This window comes from Phascolarctos cinereus, unplaced genomic scaffold (assembly GCF_003287225.1).
Source record: "Phascolarctos cinereus isolate Bilbo 61053 unplaced genomic scaffold, phaCin_HiC Scaffold_8;HRSCAF=390, whole genome shotgun sequence".
Classification (NCBI taxonomy): domain Eukaryota; kingdom Metazoa; phylum Chordata; class Mammalia; order Diprotodontia; family Phascolarctidae; genus Phascolarctos; species Phascolarctos cinereus.
The window spans coordinates 72752061-72779768 of NW_027556291.1; the positions used below are offsets into that span (position 1 = coordinate 72752061).

General features: G+C 45.0%; 1 protein-coding gene across 5 annotated transcripts; it reads right to left on the bottom strand.

Moving 5' to 3' along the window:
- Window positions 1-117: 117 nt before the first annotated feature.
- Window positions 118-27708, bottom strand: LOC110200321 (SLAIN motif-containing protein-like). 5 transcript variants are annotated; one of them, XM_020975554.2, is made up of 9 exons: window positions 27546-27708; window positions 15514-16140; window positions 14507-14646; window positions 13745-13894; window positions 12472-12603; window positions 9428-9742; window positions 8134-8265; window positions 3210-3522; window positions 118-216 (listed from the first exon to the last, which is right to left on the bottom strand). In XM_020975554.2, the coding sequence occupies exons 2-8, from the start codon at window positions 16113-16115 to the stop codon at window positions 3227-3229; spliced, it is 1767 nt and encodes a 588-aa protein (XP_020831213.1). In that variant the 5' UTR covers window positions 16116-16140; window positions 27546-27708; the 3' UTR covers window positions 118-216; window positions 3210-3226. The 5 variants fall into 5 exon arrangements, with proteins under 5 accessions (XP_020831213.1, XP_020831215.1, XP_020831212.1 ...); XM_020975556.2 differs by lacking the exon at window positions 27546-27708 and adding an exon at window positions 23037-23114; XM_020975553.1 differs by lacking the exon at window positions 27546-27708 and adding an exon at window positions 22431-22495.

Here is a 27708-nt window from a genome sequence, read left to right on the forward strand (position 1 = left end):
TAGCTTGCTAAAAGAGAAACTCTAAAATTCAATTTTCTGCTATGGTCTGCAGAGACAGATATGCTACATCTCTATAAGATATAAGAAATACTCAATACACATGTTTATATTGCATTCATAACTTTATAACTATAACATTTTTTCCTATAATTGCAGCAGCATCTGTCCTTCTATGGTTCAGCAGATAAATGAACGGGCTTTACTAGCTGAAGAGACCTGTTTTTTAAAAAAGCAAATATTAGGTTATGAAAAATTGCAAGAGTCAAGGCAAGAGTAGGATTTGTCAAGATGAGTGCCTCACCTCCTGTGAGATTCAGCCAGGTACAGAGTGGGGAAGGGAATGGAAACGGCCCTCAGCTGCAGCAACCCAGACAATGCTAGTTTTCTGTATTTTACTTACTGGGAGACTGGATGGGGGTGGGGAACAGACATAGGACCAGAAGGCTCACAAACAGCCAAAAGCAGACGTCTAACCAACAGCAGGTATACTTTGGGAATGCAAAGAGAACCCAGACTGCTTAGCTTAGTTTAGCCCATCAGTCATTCACAATTTACTGTCAATTACTTGATTAAAATTAATATCTAGCTGATTTCAGAGGGGAGGAGAGAGAAATAACAGGAGCTATTCACCAGCACAAGTCAGATTCCTACTCTCAAGCAACCCTTCTCCTCCCTTGGTTCTCTCACGTCTATATTCTCAGCTGATTTGGAGTCTGAAGACTCCTGGATCTGCTACTTTCCACCTGGCACAATTTGGCCAAGTAACTTCCCTAGGATTGGCTCCCCAAAGAAAAGGCCATACTAGATGATTCCTAAAGTCTCCTCCACCTCCAACTCTACAATTGTTAGTATGGGGAAACTCTCAGAGGACTTCTAGACCTTACCCCATATAAAGGGAAGAAAAGCTTCTCCTGCTTTCTCAGATGTCACTGAGCAGTGACAACTGCTGTTGCAGGTCACAACCCATCTACACTGTCCCATCTTTTGGGGCCCTTATCCTTTCACATAGGCTCTATACAAGATGGCAGAGCCCTTCCTTAATGCTCACTCTTGCTTGATCACCTAGTCCTAGAGGTAGAGCTGGAAGGAATCTGAGAGGCCATCAAGTTGTCCCCTGGCAACTGCAATTTTCTTCTGCTGAGGTCACAGTATTTTATGAGTCATGGCCTCATAACATCACCAGAAAAATTGCCCAGAATTCACTGGAAGGAAGCTAGGGAGCTGAATTGCTTTTGGAAAATTGTGTGTAAGGTTTTCAATAAGCAGGTTCTGCTTCCTGAAACAAAATCCCAGCTAGTTAACACCAATATTTCAGCCTGTGAATAAAAAAAAAAAAGACTAGAAAGTACAGAGTAGATTACGTACATGAACTCAGTGTGCTTTTTGTATTTAAAAATCCAATTACTGCACATAAGTAAAATAGCTTACAAAACATGCATGACTATAAGCAAAAGAGTGTGGTCTTCTAGATACTTTTTTCAACAACAAACATGTATAATCTTGTTGAGTTAAATGAAACATATTGAAATCTCCCTCGTGGGATGAATTGTTCTGCACAGAATAAAGATCATAGTGTTGGAACAAGAAGGGACCTAAGAGATCAGCTAGTGGAGAATGAGGCCCTAGAGGGAAAACTACTTAACCCTAGTCCCACAACTAGAAAGGAGTTCAAGTAGAATTTGAACCTAGGTCTTCAGGCTCCACATTCAGCTCTCTTTCTGATGGAATCCTAAAAAAGCTGCCCCCAGCCCCAATATTCTAACAGCAGGCATGTCCTGATTTGACCACACAATCTAGCTTTAACCATATCACATGCCCCTAAATATGCCTCACTAGAATAGCAGGCATGTCCATGTAATGGAATCTTAGCCATTGCCTCCAGCTAGCTATTGCCTCCAGACCCAATATTCTAACTTCCTTATGGGCCTCACAGAAACAGGTGTGTCCATGCACTCAACTAATCTCAGACAGGACCACAATAGCCAGCCAATCAAAAAGCAGCACCACCAGGATGACTGAGCAGGATGTGGACGCCTAAGTAGATGCCTGCACAGTTATAGCAAAAAAATGTCCATTAGGTGAACTTATAATATAGAGAGGCTTATTATAATATCATTATCACACGCACATGGCCCCCAAGTGGGCTTTTCTATATCTATTATGGATAATCACATGCACAGTTCCACCAAGGCTGGGACCCCTCCCCTATTGCCTAATCCCTTAACAAACCCCTCCTATATTTTAATATTCATATATTCTGTAATGATGTAATTGCATCTTTTGCTCTATAAAAATCTCCATCTTGCTCTGATAAGCTGCTTGCATGAGTGAGCCCAGTCCACTTTCTGAGAGGAGTAATTCTCAATAAATGCCTTTTCTTGGCTTAGAGATGGTCTGAATCTGTGAATTCTTTCAAGATGGCCCCATACCACACCATGAAACAACAACATCATGAGCTAATAAGCCTGTCACAGGACTTGGACATACTTCTCCCAAAAATTAACCCTAACTTAACAAAATTACACATCATTTGGGAGAAATGACCTCTTGCACTCCAGGTCACTCCTCAGTCTTGAAGGCATAACTTGGAGGTGTAAGAGCACCCTATCAACATATCAAGCAGTTCACAATAAGATAGACTATAGTTCCAAACTACTAGTAAGCTCAACCAGTGGCAGATCTAGTAGGCCCTATTTTTCAGTCATTTTGGTTTCGCTATTCCCAGAGCATGAAAATCACTAGGCCGAAGTATTTTTCTAAGAACCAAAACACATCTCTCTCTGACCAGTTACCACAATGCCCACTTCCACAACAAAAAGGAACAAATTTACAGCTACCTAATCCTATTTGTACCTCTTAGACCTGACCTTCAGACTGCATGACCTAGAAAGTAACTCACATCCTGGGTGATATGACCTCTGTACCTAGAGAAGGATCAGATGACAAAAGGTTCCTAATATTCAACTCCTGACCCTTTATGCCCCTTAGAGAGGCTAGTTGAGAGGTGCTTTGAAATAAGGTACATCTAGTCATTACATACCACTTACTGGAATGTATTTCATATGCTTAACTTCAAGTATTATTCCTATCCTGGGAATCTAAGTTTTCTTACTTCTTTAAAAATCACAGTGACTAGTTATTTAAAAGTAAAGAAGTTTCACTAGCTTCCCCTTGCAGACTTCACTGGTGGGATTTTAGCAGCTTCTTACCTGCTGGGTGGCTCCATTTACTTGTTTTCAAGAGAGGATGTTTTTGTAGCTGGTGTCTTTTCTTTTACAGAAGAACCTTTGGATACATTAGCTACAGAAGCAATACTGGTAGAAGACAAATGTCTTCTCAAAGAACCAGGACTAAAAGATGCTCCTGCCTTTTCATCCACAGCAACAAGGTTAAAGTACTCAGTTTTTCTTGGCTGCCTTAGGTTTGAAACAGCACTTGACTCAGCTTTCATTGGCTTTCGGACATTAAGCAGAGGTTTGCCAATACCCGAAGAAAATTGGATTTTACTAGGAGCCAAGCCTACTGTTGGGAGTAAGGGAGAGGGGAGGAAAAAAGAAAGAAAACTTTAGAATGTCAGCTTGAAAATCATAAGGAATTCAGAAGCACAATATATTTATTCTCAGTGTTAGTAAAGACATCTCCTACATTTAAAAAAATCATAATTATTTGAAGAAAGAATCCAAGAAACAGTCACAACACCAGCAAGATGTCTGATTCATATTTTCTACAAGCCACATTAACCCTTCATCCTCCCCCACAGAAAGGAATTATATGCCAGATACCAATTACAGATAAAGAGATGAGAGATGATAGGACCTCCTAGGCAAAGTTAAAAAAATAAACAAACTTTTGAATTAATACTTATTGTTATTTAGTTGTTTTCAGTCATGTCTGACTCTTCATGACTCCATTTGGGGTTTTCTTGGCAAAGACAGTGAAGAGGTTTGCCATTTCCTTCTCCAGATCATTTTACAGATGAAGAAATGAAGGTAAACAGGGTTAAGTGACTGTCCCTGGGTCACATAGCTAGGAAGTGTCTGAGGCTAGATCTGAACTCAGGAAGATGAGTTTTCCTGATGTTAGGCCCAGACAGCTATCCACTGTGTCACTTAGCTGCCCCAAATTAATACTAAAGAACTTTAAATACTTGCTTGAAGTGCTTCATTTGCTTAAGGCCCTACCCACACTGGCCTCCATGAATCTAGGGCAGCTAATGTAAGCAAAGTCTCAAACTAGTACCTGAGGCCCAGTTTTACGGTGCAGACCCTGGTGACTACAGTGACTCTGCCCAACTTGGCAGAAATTAGGTTTAGATCACCATCTTTCAATGTATACCACAATACCTTCAAAATGTATCTAAAACCTGAATATAAAAAGTCACACCATAAAAAAAAAAAAAAGCTGAAGAGATTAGTTATGTTTCACAGGTATGGCTATGGTCAAGCAAAGGATACAGGTAACCACAAAAGATAAAATTTCAATTAAATGAAATTCATACTTTTTGCACCAAAAACAAAAACCAAAAAAACAATAGAACTAGGATAAGAAGGAAAGCATTGACTGGGGGGGGGAGGGGGAATTACCACATCAAATGACTCTGATATCCAAGATTTATAGGGAACTAAAACTAATTCTGAGCCATCCCCCAATGAAGAAGTATTCAAAAGGTAGAAAAAAATCAAAACAAAAATTGCAAACTATTAGCAAATATATTAAATATCTGGCATGGATTACTAACAAAAGAAAGTGGTCAGTGTTGGAGGGGTTGTGGGGAGATGTGAAGCATGTCAATAAAGCTATGAAGTGGTCCAATTATTCTAGAAGGAAATATGGAACTGAGTCATCAGAAAGTGACTAAAATGTCCATACTCTGATCTGGAGGTCTCATTGCTAGGAATAAACCCCACAGAGGTAAAAATTACTCAATTAATAAACATTTATTAAGTACCTGCTACATTTCAGGCACTATGCTAAGCAATGGGGATACAAATAGAGGCAAAAGACAGTCTCTGCCACCAAGAAGCTCACAATCGAATGGGGGAGACAATAAGAAAGCAAATACGCACAAATTATATATGGTATGAGATAATTATGAAATAATTAAGAGGGAAGGCACTGGAATTAAGAAGGATTGGGAAAGGCTTCTTATGGAAGGTGGGTTTAGTTGAGATAGAAAGTTCCTACAGACAGTAACATGTTCATAGAAGCACTTTTGTAGTATAAAGAACATAGGAAATGCACACAAAGATGGTAATACTGCATTCACTCAGAAAAATACCACCACCATGTTCAAGAACTCTGAGATCCCCTTAATTAACCATAATCTCTTGTGGTCAGATAAGGGGACCACCTCTTAATAAATAATCTATTTCTGCCTTTCCCTCTGTCTTCCCTTTACCAAATCCTAATCTTCATCGAAACCATGACATTTGATCCTTTGACCCCTTAATTCTCTCCCAGGCCATCACTCCTATACTAGCCAATCTTTCTTATTCTCATCTTGACCCCTTGGTGGAACAATTCAACTCTACACTGTCCTCCTCTCCTGAATCCCTAGCCCCCTTAGCATTTGGCCTATTACACCCTGCCAAGTCTCAGCCTTGGATCAATCCTATAATTCACCACCTTCCTTCCTACATACATGCTACTAAATGAAGGTGGAAAAAAAACCACACAACCATTCTAGCAGGGTCCACTACAAATTGATGTTGCACAACCTCAATTAGGTCCTTACTGCTACTAGGAAATCCTACTCTACCTCCTTTATCAACTTGCTATCCCATTCTCCACAAAGGCTCTTCAAAAGCTTTTCATCCCTCCTCAAACCTCCCATGGGTCACCCCACTCTGTCTGCTGAGAACCTTGCCTCATATTGTACAGGAAAAAGTTGAAGCCATTTGCCATGAGCTTTCTCTTCTCCCCTTCTCCTCATCTCCTATCACATTATGAAGTGGCCTTACTCCTTACTGATGGAATCCTAATAAAGCTGCCCCCCAGTCCCAATATTCTAACTTCCTTATGGGCCTCACCATACCCTTCAACCCTTTGTAGCTAAACTCGTTAAGAAGGCCATCTATAATAGGTGCCTCCACTTTCTCTCTGCTCACTCTCATCATTCCAACTCTAACTCTTACAATCTGGCTTCTGACCTCATCATTCCACTGAAACTATTATCCCCAAATTACCAGTTATTCCTTTAATTGCCATCTCTAAGGGCTTTTACTCTTTCCTTATTCTCCTCAGGCCACTGACACTATGGACCACCCTCTTCTCCTTGATACTCTCTACTCTCTAGGTTTTGGGGACACCACTCTCTCCTGGTTCTCCTACCTATCTGACCAGTCCTTTTTGGTCTCCCCTGCTGTATCTTCATCCGGGTCTCACGCTCTAACTGTAAGTATCTCAAGCCTTCTTCTCTCCTCCTTCTATACTACTTGGGGATTTCATCAGCTCTTATGGATTTAATGACCACCTCTATGCTGATGACCCTCAAATCTACCTATCCTGCCCCAGCCTCTCTTCAGACCTCCAATCTTATATCTCCAACTGCCTTTCAGACATCTCAAACTAGATGTCCAATAGACATCTTAAACTCAATACGTTTTGGAAATGGAACTCATTATCTTTCCCCCTAAACATTTCTCTACCTTCTACCTTCCCTATTAATTGTAGAGGGCACCACCATCCTCCTAACCCTGAAGCTAACAACCTAGAAGTCATCCTGGACTCCTCAATTTCTCCCACCTCCCTATATCCAAGGTGTTACCAAGGCCTGTTGATTTTACTTCTGCAGCATCCCTCAAATACAGCCCTTCTCTCTTCTGACACTGCCACCAGTCCAGTTTAGGCCCTGATCACCTCACACCTAGACTACCATAATAGCTGCTTGGGGGGGTGGGTCTTTCCTACCTCAAGTCTCTCCCCACTCCAATCCATTCTCCATTCAGCCATCAAAGTGATCTTCCTAAACTGCAATTCTGACAATGTCCCTCCCCTACTCAGTAAACTTCAGTGGCTTCCTACTGCCTCCAGGATTAACTACAAAATCCTCTGGCATTCAAAGCTCTTCATAACCTGCCATCCTCCTCCATCTTTCCAATCTTCTTATACCTTACTCCCCAATGTGTACTCTATGTTACATTGGCCTCCTGGTTGTTTCATGAACAAGACATGTCACCTCTCTGCTCTGGGCATTCTGACTGTTCCCCATGCCTGGAATCGTCTCCCTTCTCATCTCTGCCTCCTGGTTTCCCTCAAGTCCCACCTAAAATTCCATCTTCTACCCAAAGCCTTTCCCAACCCCTCTTAATTCTAGCGCTTTTCCTGTAAATTATTTTTCCATTTATCCCATTTATAGCTTGTTTGTACATATTTGTCTGTTCTCACATACATATATATCTCTCCCATTAGAATGTAAGCCCCTTGAGGGCAGGAACTGTCTTTTGCCCCTTTTTGTATCCCCAGAACTGTGCTAAGGCACAGTGTCTGGCACACAGTGGATTCTTAATAAATGCTTATTGACTGAATGATCAGAGTGTGGCTTGGCTACATAAACTGTAGTACATGAATATAACGGAATGCTGTTACACCATAAGAAACAATGAATGTGAAGAGTGTAGATAAGCAGTACAGATAAGACTATAGATATGCACATATGAGTGGATATAAAATGAATCACTCAAATGAAGTAAGTAGAACCAGGAAAATGATACACACAATGACTACAACAACGAAAATAGAAAGAACAACAACAAATATAAACTGAATGTACCTCCTCCCTTTTGGAGAGGCAGAGGAGTGTAAGTGTGAAACCCTGCAGATACCATCAGACTTGGTTTTGGTGAACTGCCTTTTCCCCCTTTCTTTTTTAGTCTTTGTAATTAGACAACTCTTTAAGACTATAAGTTGCAGACAAGGTGCTAACCTGTACAGGTAGAGAGAGTTTCCTCATTCAAGAGTTCCCTACCAATGAAATCCTAGGTCCAGTCCCTATCCTAATTAGGAATGGGTGTCTGGGTGGGGGAGGTACATAATGGGAAATGAAGGTGGTGTACTAATAAAATTCATCAGAACAAATTTTTTTTTAAAGAAAGGGAAAAAACTTCATTTCTTAGAGAGATAAGAAAGGTTTACCTGATTCCTGAGTTCTTGATAACTGACTCTTTGGTGCTTGAACATCCCAGTCTAAATTGCAGTTAGTCTTTGCAGAACTCAAAGAACGAAGACTTGATCTAACTTCGCTGGGCATACAGCCATACAATTCATCTGAAATAACAAGGGATATATGAAATTATGAGGCATACACGGCTTGCATATCATATGTGTTGATGACATGTAGCTGAAAAGGATGTTACATGCTGGATGCCATAGCATAGCTCCCAAGAATCCCAACATGGCAGGACAAAGAGCCAGCCATCACAAAGAGGAAATTAAAGAGGAATCAATGTAAAGTTCTACATTTGAACATAAAAAGTAACTTCTATGCATGTAGGATGAGGAGAAATATGGCTAGATAATGGTGCATGTGAAAAAGACTTGAAAGCAAAGACAGGAATGAAGAGGTTTTCTTATCTGCTGGCTTTTAAACATTTAGCTAGCAATTGTTCACTTATGACACAAGTGGTGAATGAAAGTGACATCCCCTAAGCTGAGCTGGCAGGCAGCTGCTAAGCTGTATATACCCCCAACTCCATTTTTCCTACTACTTAAGACACTTTTACTTGCTGCCTGAGTAGGTAAGAGACAGGGGTTATTGGGGGTTTTTTAAAGCCACTTCTTCATGCCTTCCACAGGGTTCTACTTCTACCCCTTCCCAGTCACCCATCTTGCTCCCCACAAATCTCAAATCTCCTATCCATTTAGTCCTGTGGCCATCATGCAGATGACCTAGTATTCCCAGGCTTGGGCCCCATGGCCACTAAAATCACTTCCCTTTCTCTCCATCTCCAAAGGAAATATGTAGACTGCCCACCACTTTCATCTCCAAGAGCCATGTCTACACCAGAGCAATAAGGAAAAATACCAAGTTCAAGTAGAAAACCACCAAACTGGGAGTAAACTGACCTATCCTCTAGTTCAAGTTATGCCCTAAATAGCTGTGTGACCTTAAGCAATTTCAATCCTTGGGGACTTTTTCTTCATCTCAAAGATGAGGAAAATGGACCTAGATGATGTTGAAGGTTCTTTCCAATTCAGCAATAATGAATGAAACTTTAATTGTAGTTAACACAAAGGTAAAAGACTCTTATACATGCACACACAACTATTTTTTGTTGATCTTAACTACTGAAATGAGGGAGAGCCAAAAGAGAAAATTTTAGAAATCTTGCTACAATGAGGCCAAACACCACATTGCCTTTATTTCAGCCAATGGTGATTTTCCAAATATTTCAAGTCACGACAAGCTTAAAGTCCACAGCTAGCTTACCTCCACTGTCTGGCCATTTCCTGTATGCTCGTCTGGAGCCTGACACGGATCTCTTTGGCGTAATCATTCGAGGAGGTATTACTTGGCTGTAGTCACTACTTATGGATGGAGACTGGTATGGAGGAAAACTAGGCAGAGATGAAGTATTTCTGGATCTGCCTGAAAATGCCTGGGGATAGTCATAATAATCCTCATCTTCCTCGGAATCATACAACTCCTGATTACCATAAGCACCGCCTATCTGAGATTGGAAAGAGGCGCTGGGAATCTTAAAAGGTGCTGAGGCAGCTGCATAGGCATTTTCCTGTAGAAAGCCTGAAGAGAAAGTGGATAATGCATGTGACTCTACGTGTTTCAATTTAATTCTAATTCTGTCTTTTTCATACATAATATATCAACGGTGTGGTACATGATGGAAGCACATTGGATTTGAGTCAGAGGACCTGGGTTCAAATATGGCTCTGCTCTATCTACTTCCTGATTGACCTTAAACAAATCACTTCCCCTTTCTGGGCTTCAATTTTCTCAACTGTATAATGAAAGGCGTGGAATACATCATCTCTAAGTTCCCTTTTAACTCCAAATTCTATGATTACATGATCATCCGATATTTAGCAAGCTAAGCAAACCCAGATATTTTAGGAACTTTTCAGGTTATGAACTTTATTCATATCGTGACACAAAATAAACATTGTGCCATTTAAACTGCTGGCCAAGAGGCAGCTAGTTGGTGCAGTGGATAGAGCACCAGCTCTAGACTCAGGAGGACCTGAGTTCAAATCTGGCCTCAGACACATGACACTTACTAGCTGTGTGACCCTGGGCAAGTCATTTAACCCCCATTGCCTCACCAAAAAAAAAAAATAATAAAAAAAAATAAATTGTTGGCCAAGATTATTTTCAACTACAATGAATTGTTTGTGGGGAATGTCATTAAAGAAATTTACTTAAATAAACATGGTTACAAATAGTATAATTCAAGGTAGAGTATGACGGGGCTGCAAAGGAGAGAGCCAAAGTACTCCAAAAAGTTTTGAGATGTGAGAGAGAAAAAGAACAGGAGGATCAAGGAAGGTTTTATAGCAGAAGTAACACTTGAGTTGGAGCCTTGAAGCAAGAAAAGGGCCTCAATAGATAAAGCTACAGAGTGTGTTCTGGGGATGGAGGATTATCGGCAGGAGGGGACAGGGCAGAATCAGGAAACAACTGGGAGTCCAGTTGAGCTGGAACATATAGTACAGGAAATGGATTAAGACCACGAAGGTACACTGGCATCAAATTGGAAAAGGCTTTAAATGCCAGGCTAAGGAGTTTATGCTTTCTCCTACAGGCAAGAGAAAGCCATTAAAGCTTCTTGAGGAGGGCAGTGATGTGGTCAGACCTGTGCTTTTGGAATATAGATGTGGAAGATGGATTGGAGAAAGGAAAGGCTGGAGGCTGGGAATTTAATAGGGAGGCTGTTGCAATCATCTAGAAAAGAGGCTGTCTGGAGAGAAGGGGCCAGATTCAAGACCCTTATTGAGGTACTTGGCAGTTGGGGGAGATTTTGGCTGAATGGAAAGACAGTGGTACCATCAATAGAAATAGGAAAGTTGAGAAAAAGGGGCATGTTTATGGGGAAAGATGATGAAGTCATTTTTTAACACACTGAGGCTGATATGTTAGTAGGACATCTATGTCAAAAAGTTGGAAATGTCCAACTAGAGAGAAAGGACAGATAGAAATATTTCTGAAATCATCTATATAGAAGTGAAACCCTGGGGGATCACCAAGGGAAAGAATGTAGAGAGAGAAAAGGGCCAAGACCAGATGTTTAGGGGATGCATACACTTTGTGGGCAGCCAGGGGAGCCGCAGGGAAGGAGCCCCAGTGGGGAGTGGGGGGGGGCTGTGGGGAGGTGGCCGGCGGGAGAACACCAGGAGGGGAGGAGGAGGATGAGAAACCAAAAAAAGGAGAAACAGAAGAAAGCAGCAGAGAGGTAGAAGAACCACTGTGTGAAAGGAATGGCACAGACCACAAGGGAAGAGAGTCTCTTGAGGAATTCGAAGAGGCCATAGGATCTGACAAAGAAGAGCTCGTTGATATAACAAGTTGTTAATATAAGTGGAGAGAGCAATTTCAGTAGAGGGAGTAGTGGAGACAAAAGTCAGACTGCAAAGGAATTCTGATTATGTGGGTGGTGAGAGAGGAGATGCAGTGAGTGTAGACAACCCATATTCTTAAAAATTTGGCGGCAAGAAGACATGAGATGATAGCTGGAGGGACAGCAGACTCATGAAGTTTGTTTTGGTTAGGGGCTGGATAAGGGACACTTTCTATAAGCTTGTAGGTAGGATGGAAGGAGCTAGCTGAGAGTCAGAGATGAAGGGTGAGTGAACACAGGAACAAGCTCCTGGAGGCCCAACCAGAGATGTTGGCCTTAGCTAACTGAGTGGAATTATTTTGAGCAAACTGCTTGGTATATCTGAAAGTGCTAGAGAAATGTGAGTAGTTACGGGGCCAAATACAGGCTAAATTCCCCTTATAATAGCTGAAGACGTTTCTAAGCAAGAGCCCACAGCCTTAAGAGCCTGACTAATGGTGATGGGAAAGTCCCTTAGGACTCAAAACACAAGCATATATCCTTTTTCTCTCAACTCTCATACATATGTGTACATGTGTATACCCATAAGTACACAAGAGATATGCAAATAGCCCATTCAAAATCACAGACACACACATAGAAAAGAGAGTGAATGCATGAATGGATGAAGTGCATAGAAGAAGATAGGGTAGGTTGGAGACTATGTGTTAGTGGGTGGCTGAGAGTGAGTGAATGAGATGGGAGCAGTACATGGTTAGCAAAGGGATTGCAGATGGAATTTTGTTTTGATTGGTTCAAGTGTAACTATTTCATGTATGCAATCAATTTCTGCTAGACAGAAGAAAAGTGTAAAAAGTAGGAAATTCAAACATTTTCTGGAGAACTGCATGCCCTCTAACTGCATATCTAATCGCATTCTTCTTAAGTGAAGAACTTTCTCAAACAAAACAATGCTTCTTACTTTCTTCCTGTAGTTGAGCCACCTGCGCATCAGTCAAATACTGAAATTTATATTCCTTAGAGATGGATTCATCAGCAGTCCAATCTATATTCTCTTTAAAAGTTGACTGTGATGGAGAAATGCCAGAATGTCCTTAGGGTATACAAAGAAAGAAACAACTATAACTTATTTGCTGAATTTGCTTACAAACCATATTTCTCAATATGAAATGATCTTGGGTCATTGGAGATTCCTGTTGTAGAAGTGACCCAAATAGATAGCTCAGTAGGTCAGTGTTTAGGCAGAGGGACTATCATTCCCTAAGTCTTAGAAGCTTTTGATATAACCCAACAAACAAGCATTTATTTAGTGCCTATGATGTGCCAGGACCTGGGGACAAAAAGACACAAGATCACCATTAGCTTTTTGGTGGCCTTATCAATCACATCATTCAAATTGAGTTTGCAGTCCAAAAAAGATCCCTGCTTTTTTTCAGATAAGGTGCTATCTAACCAGGTCTCCTTCTTCTTGTACTTGTGAAGTCAATTTTTTGGACACATGTAAGATTTTTCATTTATCCAGGAAGAAAGGAAGTAAGGTTGTTAAATTGCATTTTATTAAATTCAGCCTTGTGTTCAAGTCTATCAAGTGCTCTTCTGAGAAGCTGAGTACACTAACCAGTCAATTCATTAGCTCTTCCTTCCAGTCTGATAGTTGCTAATAATGAACCTAAGAAAAGCTCAGAATCTATTAAATGCATTTCTTTCCTTTTTTGGCAAGGTTGGGGTGGGATGGAGGAGGGTAGATTGGGGGAGGCCAGATCTCTCAATCCCCTCTCATGCTAGAAGTGCAACAGCCACTCACTGCACTATTGATAAGCATGGATGTTTTGAGCTGCTGTTTCTGACCTGGGTCAATTTGCCCCTCCTTAGGCAGCCTGCTGGGTTCCTGCTCCAGTGTACTGAATATTAGTCCCAGACTTGAAGTGGATACCTCACCAGCTTTAGCCCTACTGTAGCTCAAAACTCCTGAACTCAAGTGATCCCCCAAACTGAGCCTCCCGAGCACTGGAAGCTATAGGCATGTACCACCATGACTTGCATGGTATATAGCTTTTCACATGTTAATGCTATGCTTATATTATTTCTACACTTGGCATCACATAAAAGCTCATTAGTAAAACAGAATGACAGAGCTTATGTCTATTTAAGTCCCTTATGCTTTCTTCTTTCCCATTTAATCCTGCTTTCTGCACAACTGACCATTTTTACTTTGTAGATTTCATAGGCCTTACCTGAGGTCCCCCAGGAGAACAGTGGTTTGTGAGCACACTCCAGGGCCATGGAAGCATTTTGGATATTACTACCAAAGTGTGGCTCTATAAATGAACTATACACACGTTTAGGGGCCAATGTGCTTTCACAGAGAGTTTTCCACCTACTTGCTAAGTGGAAAAAGAAAAAGAGGAATACATTAACAATGAAAATAAGATGTCAAGGATAAACTTTTTTTGAAATGGGGTTAGATATTTTAGTTTCAACGACATTTATCTGTAGCAGGAGGTGAGAAAGCCAAGTCTGGTCCTCTGAGGGAGTACTATTCTGGCCATGAGCCTGAAAGCCAAAAGAAAGATTTTGGAATCCCCACTGTGGGACTGAGTTATGTGGTTCCCAATATAACCCAAATAGCCTGCAAATAGAAGATATGATTTGAAAAAATGGCCTCAGAACACTTAAATGCTTCCAAATATAAATAATGAAGAAGGTATTCTGTAATTCAGTAGGAAGTTATTATAATATGGATTATTAATTATAAGGATTTGGATATGCATCATATCCCCTGAAACAAAACATCTAGCAAACTGACTTAACACAGCTTACAAGGCAATATTAACCCTGTCTCTCACAACATCACTGTAATAAAAGGTATGCAATGAATTCTGCAAGAATCAACTACTGAAAATGTGTTAACCTTATTGGAAAATCTAGCATAGTTAATGTGTAATCCTGACTCAGGGCCCAGTGTTCTTTCCACACCTCAGACTTGGTTTCCATACCTTGATCAAGTTCACTCATTAAGGCTGAGCAGGATGCTTTGGTCTCAGGACTGGGATGATCCAGGAATTGACGGCACCACTTTAAAAGAGATTCTGTTTTCTGTTTTCCTGGAGGTCCACTTTTTGGGAAATCACAAAGCCTTCAAGATTGCAAAAGATACATTTATATGTTTAAAGGAAAAGAATGCAAGTCTTTAAATTCTCAAATATCTTCAAATAACTGATCTGTCCTTTCCTCTTCAGAGAACACATCTGCCATAGTTATCTCTTAATATTTTTGATAGGATTTATCCAACGATACATGTGCATAGTGCTTTGACACATTAGTAGACAATAAAAGTTTGTTGAATTGTTTTATTAAAATATTTCACATAGAAATGTAACTTAATATGCTAAGGTATTGCACTCAATTTGAGAGCAAAGTTAACCAATCACTAATATTCATGGAGGTAGGATGTCAAATGTTTCCTACTATCAATCAATGAATAGTCTCACATGACTACGATATACACAAAGCAAATGTGGATGGGTAGGTGAGAAGACCTGTGTATGGTTGTTGAGGTCACTCCTCCATCCTGTCCCCCTAACCATGGCTCTTTCCCTTCCTTTCTTTCCTTCCACTTTGAGACCCTTAATGATCTCTATCTCCATCTCCACAGTTTCATTTAACACTGGAATATGCACTAGCTGATTAGTGACTGGATGTTCAGAGGCAGCTCAATTTCAAAATGCCATCTTAGGCACTGGCCATCTAGAGTGGGGTTCATCTCTCTTAGTTCTCTCTGATGACCAGGAGCTGGGATAGGGGTGGTGCATCTAAGAAATCACAATTCAGATAAACTGAATATAATTTTGTAAGCTTCATGCAAATAAACTTGTATTCAAGTCTTTCATATTGTTGACAAAGCTAGAAAAGATATCACCTTATGAAACAGAACTACACTAAGAATTCCTGAAATTCAGAAAAAAAGAGGGGGGAAGTCCACATTCTTCCAAGATATACATACCAATTGCTGTCATCTCCTTCAGCTAAGTTACCAAGTTCTAATACTTCCACACCATCCAGTACTGGGCCAAACAATGATGTATCAGGGCAGACGCTGCCCGACTCCACAGTGGAAATCTGTCCAGCCATTTTAGAGGTTGTAACTTTGGGCACTGTTGATCTATCTATACGCACTGTACTGCTACCACTATCCACGAGTGCAATGCACTTACTAACCTGAACTTGCATATCGACATCTCCTTTTAAATCTTTGCTCTCTTTTATCTCAAGACTTATCTCACCAACTTGACTCTGTTTTTCTATCTTGCCACTGATACTTCTATTTTCCCCTCTGCTTGGCCCAACATTTTGACTGTCTTTGTCCAAGTTGATTTGTTTCTCTTCATTAGGGACATTTGCCTGGTTCTTAGGTCTTAATGGCTGATTTTGGATTTCAAGCTGTCTTGTTAGTTCTCGTAAATTCTGCATCTCGTCCTCCTCATGATCAGCTTGGTCAGCTGCTGGGTCTGTGTCTAGCTCCTTCACAAGATTCTTTGTAGAACTCTCCCCACTGATCTGGGGATCAGGCTCTTTGATGGGATCATCATCCTCAGGAACTATCATCTTTGCTCAAATGATCAATGTCACACTATGAAAAAGAGGAAAAAAGCAAGATTATTTCCTGTATTCTTCCACACTTTAAAAAGGAGCTGCTATTTTGTTGGTGTGAGTACCTCAACTGACACAGTGCATAACCTTTTGATGCAATGGAAAAAGCACTGAATTTAGAGCCCCAGGACCTGAGTTAAAATTCCAGCTCTGCCACTTACTAGGCTGTGTAATCTTGGGCAAGTAACTTCACACCTCATAGAGTTCATTTCCTCAACTGTAAAATGAGTGGGTTGGATTAGAAAACTTCTGAGGACTCTTCCAGTTTTAAATATGGTGAGGTATTCATTAATTCTACGACTTAGTAAATGGTTATCAAATATAAATGAAAAATGTACCACCCAGTAGCCAATCAGGTGATAAAGACATAGAATAACATATATGGCAGTTAGCAATATATAGCACTCTAGGGTTTGCAAAGTAACATACATAGGTTATGTCATTTGATCCTCACAATAACCCAATTAGGCAGGTGCTATTATCATCTCCATTTTATAGATGAGGAAAATGAGGCTGAAATCGGGTAAGTGACTTACACATAGCTATTAAGTATCTGAGGTAGAATTTAAATTCTGGTTTTCTTGCCTCCACATCTGACACTCATCCCCTATGCCACCTAGCTGCCAATACAAAGTTTAAAGTAATACAAAATAATTATTTTGAGAAAAAGAGAGTATAAATAAAGGGATGGTGGGGGTAGAAGTAAACCAGGAAATGCCTTATACATCACTTATGTGACCTAATACATTTGGATTGGTGACTTGCCATCAAGGATCGTTTCGAACTTTCTTTACAGTCAGTGAACTAAATTGATAAATTTTGATGAACATTTATTAAGCAAGCATCTATATGTGCCAAGAACTGTGCTAAGCACTAGGAATACAAAAAGAGGCAAAAGAGTCCCTGCCCTCAAGTAGCTTACAATCTAATGGGGTAGACAACATGCAAATAAATAAATACAAAGCAAACCATATGCAGGATAAATAGGAAACAATTAAAAGAATGAAGGTACTAAAACTAAGAGAGGTTGGGGAAGGCTTCCTGTAAAAGATGCATTTCAGTATAGACTTAAAGGAAGCTAGGAAAGACAGTAGACAAAGTTAAGGAGAGCATTCCAGGCATGGGAGACAGCCAGAGAGAATGCCCAGAGCAAAGAGATGAAGGGTCTTGTTTGTGGAACAGCCAAGAGGCCAGTGTCACTGGATCAAAGAGCACATGTTGGGGAGTAAGGTGTAATAAGACTAGAAAGGGAAGAAGGAGGTTAGGTCATAAAGGGCTTTGAATGCATTTGTATTGACACTGGAGACGTAGAAAGCCAGTGGAGTTTATTGGGGGTGGCAGAGTAATGACATGGTGGGACCTAAGCTTTAGGAAAGTCATTTTGGTGGCTGAATGCAGGATGGATTGGAGTGGGGAGAAACTTGAGGCAAGCTACTGCAAGAGTTAATCAATCAATGCCAATCAACTGATAAACATGTATTAAGTGAGTACTGTGTGCTAAGAACTGTGCTAAGTGCTAGGGATACAAATAAAGAGCAAAAGACAGGCCCTGCCCTCAAGGAACTCACAGTCTAATGTGGGAGACAACATGCAAACAACTATGCACAAACAAGTTATAGACAGGAGAAATTGGGGGTATTTTCAGGATTAAGGGAGACTAAGAAAGCCTTTTTTGCAGACAGCATCATTTAGCTTAGACATGAATGAACCAAGGGAAGCCAGAAGGCAGAGATGAGGAGAAAAAGAGTTCCAGGAATAGGGGACAGTCAGAAATAGCTCAGAAATAGGAGATGAAGGAAGAGCAAGGAAGTCACAGTTCCTGAATCACAGACAACGTGGCTGAAAAGGTAAGAAAGGGCCAGGTTATAAAGGGTTTTACAAGCCAAACGCAAGTATGAAAAATATCTGTACATACCCAGATGAGTAGACAGATAGAAACATAAGTTTATATATACACCCATCTATGTGAGTATTAATGTATATATAAAGATACACATATCTGTAAGATACACAAAGGTTTATACACATGCACATGCACAATAGTATAAATGTATATACAGGTCCACAATAGATATACATATGCCCACAAAGTAGATATAGACCATATATTTGTGTATATAGCATATACCCATCTATATCCATATACACATGTAAGTATACATGTACACTCATATGTATGCATAGATATGACTGATGTTCCTTTATGTGTATATGTATATGTGATTCATGTATAACTGTGTACTGTTATATTCTATTTATACGCTTGTGCACAAGCTATCTATATAAACATATATATTTATACTTACATGCACATATACATAGATAAGTACATATATTTATGTTCATATAGGTTCAGACATATACACAATACAAATACATATGATATGCTTATATACTAATGGGTATATATGTGTAGATATACATGTATGCTTGTATCATTGTATATTCATATGTATATTTTGTTAATTATGCCTATATCCAATAGTATGCACATACACTTGTGTGTATACATCTATATAGTCACGTAGGTGGTACTCAAACATAACACGTGTATTTATACTTGCATATGCACACACGCATTAGATATGAACTCACATATGTGATATGCATATACTTATATTCTATTTACACATTTGTATGGGTATATTATGTATAGAAATGTGCCCATCTATATACATACAAGTAAATTTATGTGGAGTATATAACTATATGTTACATGTGCACATTCATGTGTACATTATTGATACAAAATACTTGTATACATATAGACTTGTGTGTATAGTAAAGAGAAGTTTATGTATGTATACACATATGTACATATATGGGTAAAATATATATATATGTATACTGTTCAACAAAGTAATATCTGAATTATAGATAACGCTATACACTCAATATCTTAAATATGCAAAATTGTACATGGAGTCAAAGGCATATTAAGAAATGTGTTATATTAACATATATGCGTGATCTATATTTGCATATGGTTTCACTCTCCCTCCATATTACTTTGCACATAAATATCTGTGTACACTCATATGTGTAATTATATAATTGTACCAGGTATATATATAGATATATTTGCATGTGTACATATGCATACGTAATATATGTAGATAAGTACATATATTGTTTATATACAGATATGCACATGTCTGTATATGTTACTAGTATGCATACATATACAAACACAGGTATAGCTATCTCTACTTATATAGGTAGGCTTATATGTTTATTCACAGAAATATATGATACAGAAACAGATATATACTCACTATATATTCATATGTAAGTATGCTATGTGGGCGCGTGCCTGCGCGCGCGCGCGCGCGTGTGTGTGTGTGTGTGTGTGTGTGTGTGTGTGTGTCTGTGTCTGTGTATTTGGAAACTGGGGGGAAGATGAAAGGATTAGGAAGAAGTATTTTTTTGGGTGTCAAGCTTCTCACTAAAACGTTAAGCTGTATGTGTGATCATATGCAGAAAGTGGGGGCAGGTGCAGGGAATAGGATCTGGAATTTATTGGTTTGTATAAAGGTTTCAAATAGCTGTTCTAGGAAGTATGATAAAGATGATGGACCCTCAAGAAGTTAAAGATTACAATGTGAAGGCTCTGTTGAGGTTAGCATAAAAAAAGTCCCCATTTTCCACAGAAAACAACAGTTTTCCTACACGACAAAGATGAAGAACTTTCAAGAGATGAAGGATTATCATATGAGGAACCTTTAGTATAACTAAATGGAACAACAGCTCCAGTCTAGTACCACTGCTGTGTGCTCTACTTGATTTTTTCATTGTTTCATAAAATAAAACAATAAATTTAATAAACATATTTAACAAATGATAAAAAATAATAAAATGAATCAAATAAGTTGGAAGTTGGGTCCAATGTAGTTAGTTCTACTTTTAGACTTGAAAATATCAATGAGCAAAGCCTCAAGGAAAATGCAGTTTAGATACAAGTCCAAAAAGAATTCCTGGAAGAGTAAAAGCGAGAGTTAAAAAATAACTAGAAAAAAAAATTTAAAAACCACTTGAGAGCAAGAGAGGGAAAAAATGGATAAAGGAGTAAGAATCAAAGCAGAAAGATATAAAAAGAGAATTAACAGCTTAGAATGAGAGGTACAATGCATAACTAAAGAAAATAATTCCTTAAAAATTAAAATTGGCCAAAAATAAGCCAATGGTTCCACGAGACACTATGAAATAATAACACAAAGTCAAAAGACAAAAAAAAATAGAAGAAAATGTGAAGTTTCTCACAGCAAAAGCTGGAAAAAAGACTGAGAGATAATTTAAAATATATTAGAATATCTGAAAGACATGACAAAAAAAAGCTTAGACATTATATTTCAAGAAATCATAAATGAAAACTGCCTAGATCTCTTAGAACTAGAGGGCAAAGCAGACACTGAAAAAATTCGCTGGTCATATCCTGAAAAAAATCTTAAAATGAAAACTCTCAGGAAAGTCATGGCCAAAATTGAGAGCTCCAAAGTCAAGGAAAACATGCTATTAGCCAAAAGAAAAATTTCATGTACAGAGCCACAGTTGGATCACATAAGGTCTAGCAGCCTTCACCTATAAAGAAACAAAGAGTTTTGAATATGGTATTCCAAAAGGGACAGGATCTAGACTTACAAGGAAGAACTTACCCAGAAAAACTGAGTATAATCCTACAGGGGAGAAAAACAGACCTTTAATGAAATAAAAAAACGTCCAAGCTTTCCTGATAAAAATACTAGAGCTGAGTAGAAAATGTAACATATACAAACATAGGAGTTAAGAGAAGAATAAAAAAACAATTATGAGGGGATAAAAAAAGTGAGACAGTAATGAAGGTCAAACTGTTTACATTCTTATATAAGGAAATGATACATGGAACCTCTCAGAATTTTATCATCCATAGAGTAGGATTGGGGAAACTTGGGCCTCAAGGCCACATGTGACCCTCTAGGTTCTCAAGTGTGGCCCTTTGACTGAATCCAAACTTCACAGAACAAATCCTCTTAATAAAAGGATGTGTTCTGTAAAACTTGGACTCGGTCAAAAGGCACACCTGAGGAGCTAAAAGCCTTCATGTGGCCTGAGGACTCAGGTTTCCCCACCCATAACCTAGAGGCAGCCTAGCTGGTGAGAAGATCAAAGAGTGGTCCTGTTATGCTTCCATGATCACAGAAGAATTGAAAGGGCAGAAAAGAGAAACACCAAAGGTGGGAGGTGAAGAGGAAGACTCTGGAAAATTATCCCATATAAATCCCAAATAAATGCAGGGCTCCACCTGGAATCCCCTAGAGATGGGAAACCTGTGGCTGCCTCAAGGCCACATGTGGCCTTCTAGGTACTCAAGTGCGGCCTTTTGACTGAGTCCAAGTTTTACAGAATAAATAATTTTAATAAGGGGATTTGTTCTGTCAAGTTTGGCTTCAGTCAAAGGGCTTCCCTTGAGGACCTAGAGAGCCACATGTGAACCCCCTCACCTCAGACCCATCCTTGAGGCTTTCCAAACCTCCACCCCCCCTTACCTCAGAACCCACCTCGACTCCTTGCCCCTACAACTCCCCCCCAATGCCCACACCCTCTGGATTCAGAGCCTACCTCAACGACCTCTTACCTCAGATCCCACCTGGACACCTCCCCCCCTGCTCCCTAACCCACTTTACCTCAGACTCCACCTACATGATTCTCTTCCCCCTTACCCCCCACTTCATACCCCACTTCCACACCCCTTGCCTCAGACCCCGCCTCCACGCCCCCCCTTGCCTCAGACTCCACACTGACACCTCCCTCTCTGCTCCCCACCTTGAGGACCCCTTGCCTCACACCACACATTGACGCCTCCCTCTCTGCTCCCCACCTAGATGCCTCCATTGCCTCAGATCCCGCCTCGATACTCCATTACCTCAGATCCCACATTGGGGCCTCATCTGCTCCCCGCCCCTCTTACCTCAGACCCCACCTCGATGCCCTCCTTGCCTCAGACCCCACACGGACGCCTCCCTCTCTGCTCCCCGCCTCGACGCCCCCTTACTTCAGACCCGACCTCGAAGCCTCCCCTCCTGCTACCCCACCCTGGCCCCCACCTCCCTTAGCTCAGACCCACCTCGACGCCCCGCCTTGCCTCAGACCCCACACGGACACCTCCCTCTCTGCTCCCCACTTCGACGCCCCCTTACTTCAGACCCGACCTCGACGCCTCCTCCTCTGCTCCCCACCCCCCCTTACTTGAAACCCGACCTCGACGCTTCCTCCCGTGTTCCCACCCCCCCTTACCTCAGACCCCGCCTCCACGCCTCCCCTGCCTCAGACGCCATCTTGAGGCTTCCCGCCCCCCTCTCCCCATCCCCCCTTACCTCAGACTTCACCTCTTTGCCCCCCCTCCCCCCCTACCTCAGACCTGACCTTGACGCCTCATCCCCCCACTCAGCTTCCCTTCCCCTCTCCACCCCCCCACTTCAGACCCGACCTCGACGCCTCCTCCCGTGTTCCCACCCCCTTACCTCAGTCCCCACATTCACGCCCCCCTCCTCATTCCCCCGTTACCTCAGATGTCACCTTTTTACCTCCCCCCTCTCCCCCTCCCCCCTCCTTACCTCAGACCCGACCTCGACGCCTCCCCACCCTGGCCCCCACCCCTTTACCTCAGATGCACCTCGACGCCCCCCTTGCCTCAAACCCCACACTGACACCTCCCTCTCTGCTCCCCACCTCGAGGACCCCTTGCCTCACACCACACACTGACGCCTCCTCTCTGCTCCCACCTAGATGCCTCCCTTGCCTCAGATCCCGCCTCGATACTCCATTGCCTCAGATCCCGCCTCGATACTCCATGACCTCAGATCCCACATTGGGGCCTCATCTGCTCCCCGCCCCTCTTACCTCAGACCCCACCTCGATGCCCCTCCTTGCCTCAGACCCCACACGGACGCCTCCCTCTCTGCTCCCCGCCTCGACGCCCCCTTACTTCAGACCCGACCTCGACGCCTCCCCCAGCAAGCTCCCCACCCCCCTTACTTGAAACCCGACCTCGACGCTTCCTCCCGTGTTCCCACCCCCCCTTACCTCAGACCCGCCTCCACGCCTCCCCTGCCTCAGACGCCATCTTGAGGCTTCCCGCCCCCCTCTCCCCAACCCCCTTACCTCAGACTTCACCTCTTTGCCCCCCCTCCCCCCTACCTCAGACCTGACCTTGACGCCTCATCCCCCACTCAGCTTCCCTTCCCCTCTCCACCCCCTCTTACTTGAAACCCGACCTCGACGCTTCCTCCCGTGTTCCACCCCCCTTACCTCAGACCCCGCCTCCACACCTCCCTTGCCTCAGACGCCATCTTGAGGCTTCCCGCCCCCCTCCCCATCCCCCTTACCTCAGACTTCACCTCTTTGCCTCCCCCTCCCCCTTACCTCAGATCCCACCTTGACGCCCCCTTGCCTCAGAACCGCCTCGATGCTCCATTACCTCAGATCCCACATTGAGGCCTCATCTGCTCCCCACCCCTCTTACCTCAGACCCCACCTCGACGCCCCTCCTTGCCTCAGACCCACACGGACGCCTCCCTCTCTGCTCCCCGCCTCGACGCCCCCTTACTTCAGACCCGACCTCGAAGCCTCCCTCCTGCTACCCCACCCTGGCCCCCACCTCCCTTAGCTCAGACCACCTCGACGCCCCGCCTTGCCTCAGACCCCACACGGACACCTCCCTCTCTGCTCCCCACTTCGACGCCCCCTTACTTCAGACCCGACCTCGACGCCTCCTCCTCTGCTCCCCACCCCCCTTACTTGAAACCCGACCTCGACGCTTCCTCCCATGTTCCCACCCCCCCTTACCTCAGACCCCGCCTCCACGCCTCCCCTGCCTCAGACGCCATCTTGAGGCTTCCCGCCCCCCTCTCCCATCCCCCCTTACCTCAGACTTCACCTCTTTGCCCCCCTCCCCCCCTACCTCAGACCTGACCTTGACGCCTCATCCCCCCATCAGCTTCCCTTCCCTCTCCACCCCCACTTCAGACCCGACCTCGACGCCTCCTCCCGTGTTCCCACCCCCCCTTACCTCAGTCCCCACATTCACGCCCCCCCTCCTCATTCCCCCGTTACCTCAGATGTCACCTTTTTACCTCCCCCTCTCCCCCCTCCCCCCTCCTTACCTCAGACCCGACCTCGACGCCTCCCCACCCTGGCCCCCACACCTTTACCTCAGATGCACCTCGACGCCCCCCTTGCCTCAAACCCCACACTGACACCTCCCTCTCTGCTCCCCACCTCGAGGACCCCTTGCCTCACACCACACACTGACGCCTCCCTCTCTGCTCCCCACCTAGATGCCTCCCTTGCCTCAGATCCCGCCTCGATACTCCATTGCCTCAGATCCCGCCTCGATACTCCATGACCTCAGATCCACATTGGGGCCTCATCTGCTCCCCGCCCTCTTACCTCAGACCCCACCTCGATGCCCCTCCTTGCCTCAGACCCCACACGGACGCCTCCCTCTCTGCTCCCCGCCTCGACGCCCCCTTACTTCAGACCCGAACTCGACGCCTCCTCCAGCAAGCTCCCCACCCCGCCCTTACTTGAAACCCGACCTCGACGCTTCCTCCCGTGTTCCCCCCCTTACCTCAGACCCCGCCTCCACGCCTCCCCTGCCTCAGACGCCATCTTGAGGCTTCCCGCCCCCTCTCCCCATCCCCTTACCTCAGACTTCACCTCTTTGCCTCCCCCCTCCCCCTTACCTCAGATCCAACCTTGACGCCCCCCTTGCCTCAGAACCCGCCTCGATACTCCATTACCTCAGATCCCACATTCAGGCCTCATCTGCTCCCCGCCCCTCTTACCTCAGACCCCACCTCGATGCCCCTCCTTGCCTCAGACTCCACACGGACGCCTCCCTCTCTGCTCCCCACCTCGACGCCCCCTTACTTCAGACCCGACCTCGACGCCTCCTCCAGCAAGCTCCCCACCCCCCTTACTTGAAACCCGACCTCGACGCTTCCTCCCGTGTTCCCACCCCCTTACCTCAGACCCCGCCTCCACGCCTCCCCTGCCTCAGACGCCATCTTGAGGCTTCCCGCCCCCTCTCCCATCCCCCTTACCCTCAGACTTCACCTCTTTGCCTCCCCCCCCCCCTTACCTCAGATCCCACCTTGACGCCCCCTTGCCTCAGAACCCGCCTCGATGCTCCATTACCTCAGATCCCACATTGGGCCTCATCTGCTCCCCACCCCTCTTACCTCAGACCCCACCTCGCTCGCCCCTCCTTGCCTCAGACCCACACGGACGCCTCCCTCTCTGCTCCCGCCTCGACGCCCCCTTACTTCAGACCCGACCTCGAAGCCTCCCTCCTGCTACCCACCCTGGCCCCCACCTCCCTTAGCTCAGACCCACCTCGACGCCCGCCTTGCCTCAGACCCCACACGGACACCTCCCTCTCTGCTCCCCACTTCGACGCCCCCTTACTTCAGACCCGACCTCGACGCCTCCTCCTCTGCTCCCCCCCCCCCCTTACTTGAAACCCGACCTCGACGCTTCCTCCCGTGTTCCCACCCCCCTTACCTCAGACCCCGCCTCCACGCCTCCCCTGCCTCAGACGCCATCTTGAGGCCCGCCCCCCTCTCCCATCCCCCTTACCTCAGACTTCACCTCTTTGCCCCCCCCTCCCCCCCTACCTCAGACCTGACCTTGACGCCTCATCCCCCCACTCAGCTTCCCTTCCCCTCTCCACCCCCCCACTTCAGACCTGACCTCGACGCCTCCTCCCGTGTTCCCACCCCCCCTTACCTCAGTCCCCACATTCACACCCCCCCGTCCCCATCCCCCCTTACCTGAGATGTCACCTTTTTGCCTCTCCCCTCCCCCCCTCCCCCGGTCCCCACCCCTCCTTACCTCAGACCCGACCTCGAAGCCTCCCCACCCTGGCCCCCACACCCTTTACCTCAGATGCACCTCGACGCCCCCCCTTGCCTCAGACCCCACACTGACACCTCCCTCTCTGCTCCCCACCTCGAGGACCCCTTGCCTCACACCACACACTGACGCCTCCCTCTCTGCTCCCCACCTAGATGCCTCCCTTGCCTCAGATCCCGCCTCGATACTCCATTGCCTCAGATCCCGCCTCGATACTCCATGACCTCAGATCCCACATTGGGGCCTCATCTGCTCCCCGCCCCTCTTACCTCAGACCCCACCTCGATGCCCCTCCTTGCCTCAGACCCCACACGGACGCCTCCCTCTCTGCTCCCCGCCTCGACGCCCCCTTACTTCAGACCCGACCTCGACGCCTCCTCCAGCAAGCTCCCCACCCCCCCTTACTTGAAACCCGACCTCGACGCTTCCTCCCGTGTTCCCACCCCCCCTTACCTCAGACCCCGCCTCCACGCCTCCCCTGCCTCAGACGCCATCTTGAGGCTTCCCGCCCCCCTCTCCCCAACCCCCCTTACCTCAGACTTCACCTCTTTGCCCCCCCTCCCCCTACCTCAGACCTGACCTTGACGCCTCATCCCCCCACTCAGCTTCCCTTCCCCTCTCCACCCCCCTTACTTGAAACCCGACCTCGACGCTTCCTCCCGTGTTCCCACCCCCCCTTACCTCAGACCCCGCCTCCACGCCTCCCTTGCCTCAGACGCCATCTTGAGGCTTCCCGCCCCCCTCTCCCCATCCCCCCTTACCTCAGACTTCACCTCTTTGCCTCCCCCCTCCCCCCTTACCTCAGATCCCACCTTGACGCCCCCCTTGCCTCAGAACCCGCCTCGATGCTCCATTACCTCAGATCCCACATTGAGGCCTCATCTGCTCCCCACCCCTCTTACCTCAGACCCCACCTCGACGCCCCTCCTTGCCTCAGACCCCACACGGACGCCTCCCTCTCTGCTCCCCACCTCGACGCTCCCTTACCTCAGACCCGACCTCGACGCCTCCTCTTCTGCTCCCCACCCCTCCTTACTTCAGACCCGACCTCGACGCCTCCTCCCGTGTTCCCAGCCCCCTTTACCTCAGACCCCACATTGACGCCTCTCTCCCTGGCCCCCACCCCCCTTACCTCAGACGTCCCCTTTTTGCCTCCCCCCTCCCCCCTCCGCGCTCCCCACCCCCCATACTTCTGACTCTACCTCGACGCCTCCTCCCGTGTTCCCACCCCCCTTTACCTCAGACCCCACAGTGACGCCCCCCCCCGCTCCCATCCCCCTTACCTCAGACGTCACCTTTTTGTCTCCCCCCTTCCCCCCTCCCCCGCTCCCCATCCCTCCTTACCTAAGACCGGACCTCTATGCCTCCCCTCCTGCTACCCCACCTCGAAGCCTCCCCACCCTGGCCCCCAGCCCCCCTTACCTCAGGCCCCACTTTGACACTCCCCCCCCCAGGTTTCTTCCCATTACGCCCTCTCACACCTTCCCTCAGTACCTCTGGACCTGAGATGAGACCAGGTGAGGACGCTGTAAGGCAGCTCCTGTCCCACTGTGGGAGGTCCTGACGGCCCACAGCAGCTATCACTGATGGGAAAGCCCCGGAGAAGTGGACAGGGCGGCACACTGCCTTGGTAGCTCCTTCCAAAGGGCGAGCAGCC

Excerpts from the sequence above, each read along its gene's own strand:
- LOC110200321 (XM_020975554.2), bottom strand. The coding sequence starts at position 16,115 with ATGATAGTTCCTGAGGATGATGATCCCATCAAAGAGCCTGATCCCCAG. Across the intron at positions 14,647-15,513 it reads GAAGGAGATGACAGCAATTG|GCTTTGTGATTTCCCAAAAA; the intron begins GTATGTATATCT and ends GCAATCTTGAAG. Across the intron at positions 9,743-12,471 it reads GGCTCAACTACAGGAAGAAA|GCTTTCTACAGGAAAATGCC; the intron begins GTAAGAAGCATT and ends CTTTCTCTTCAG.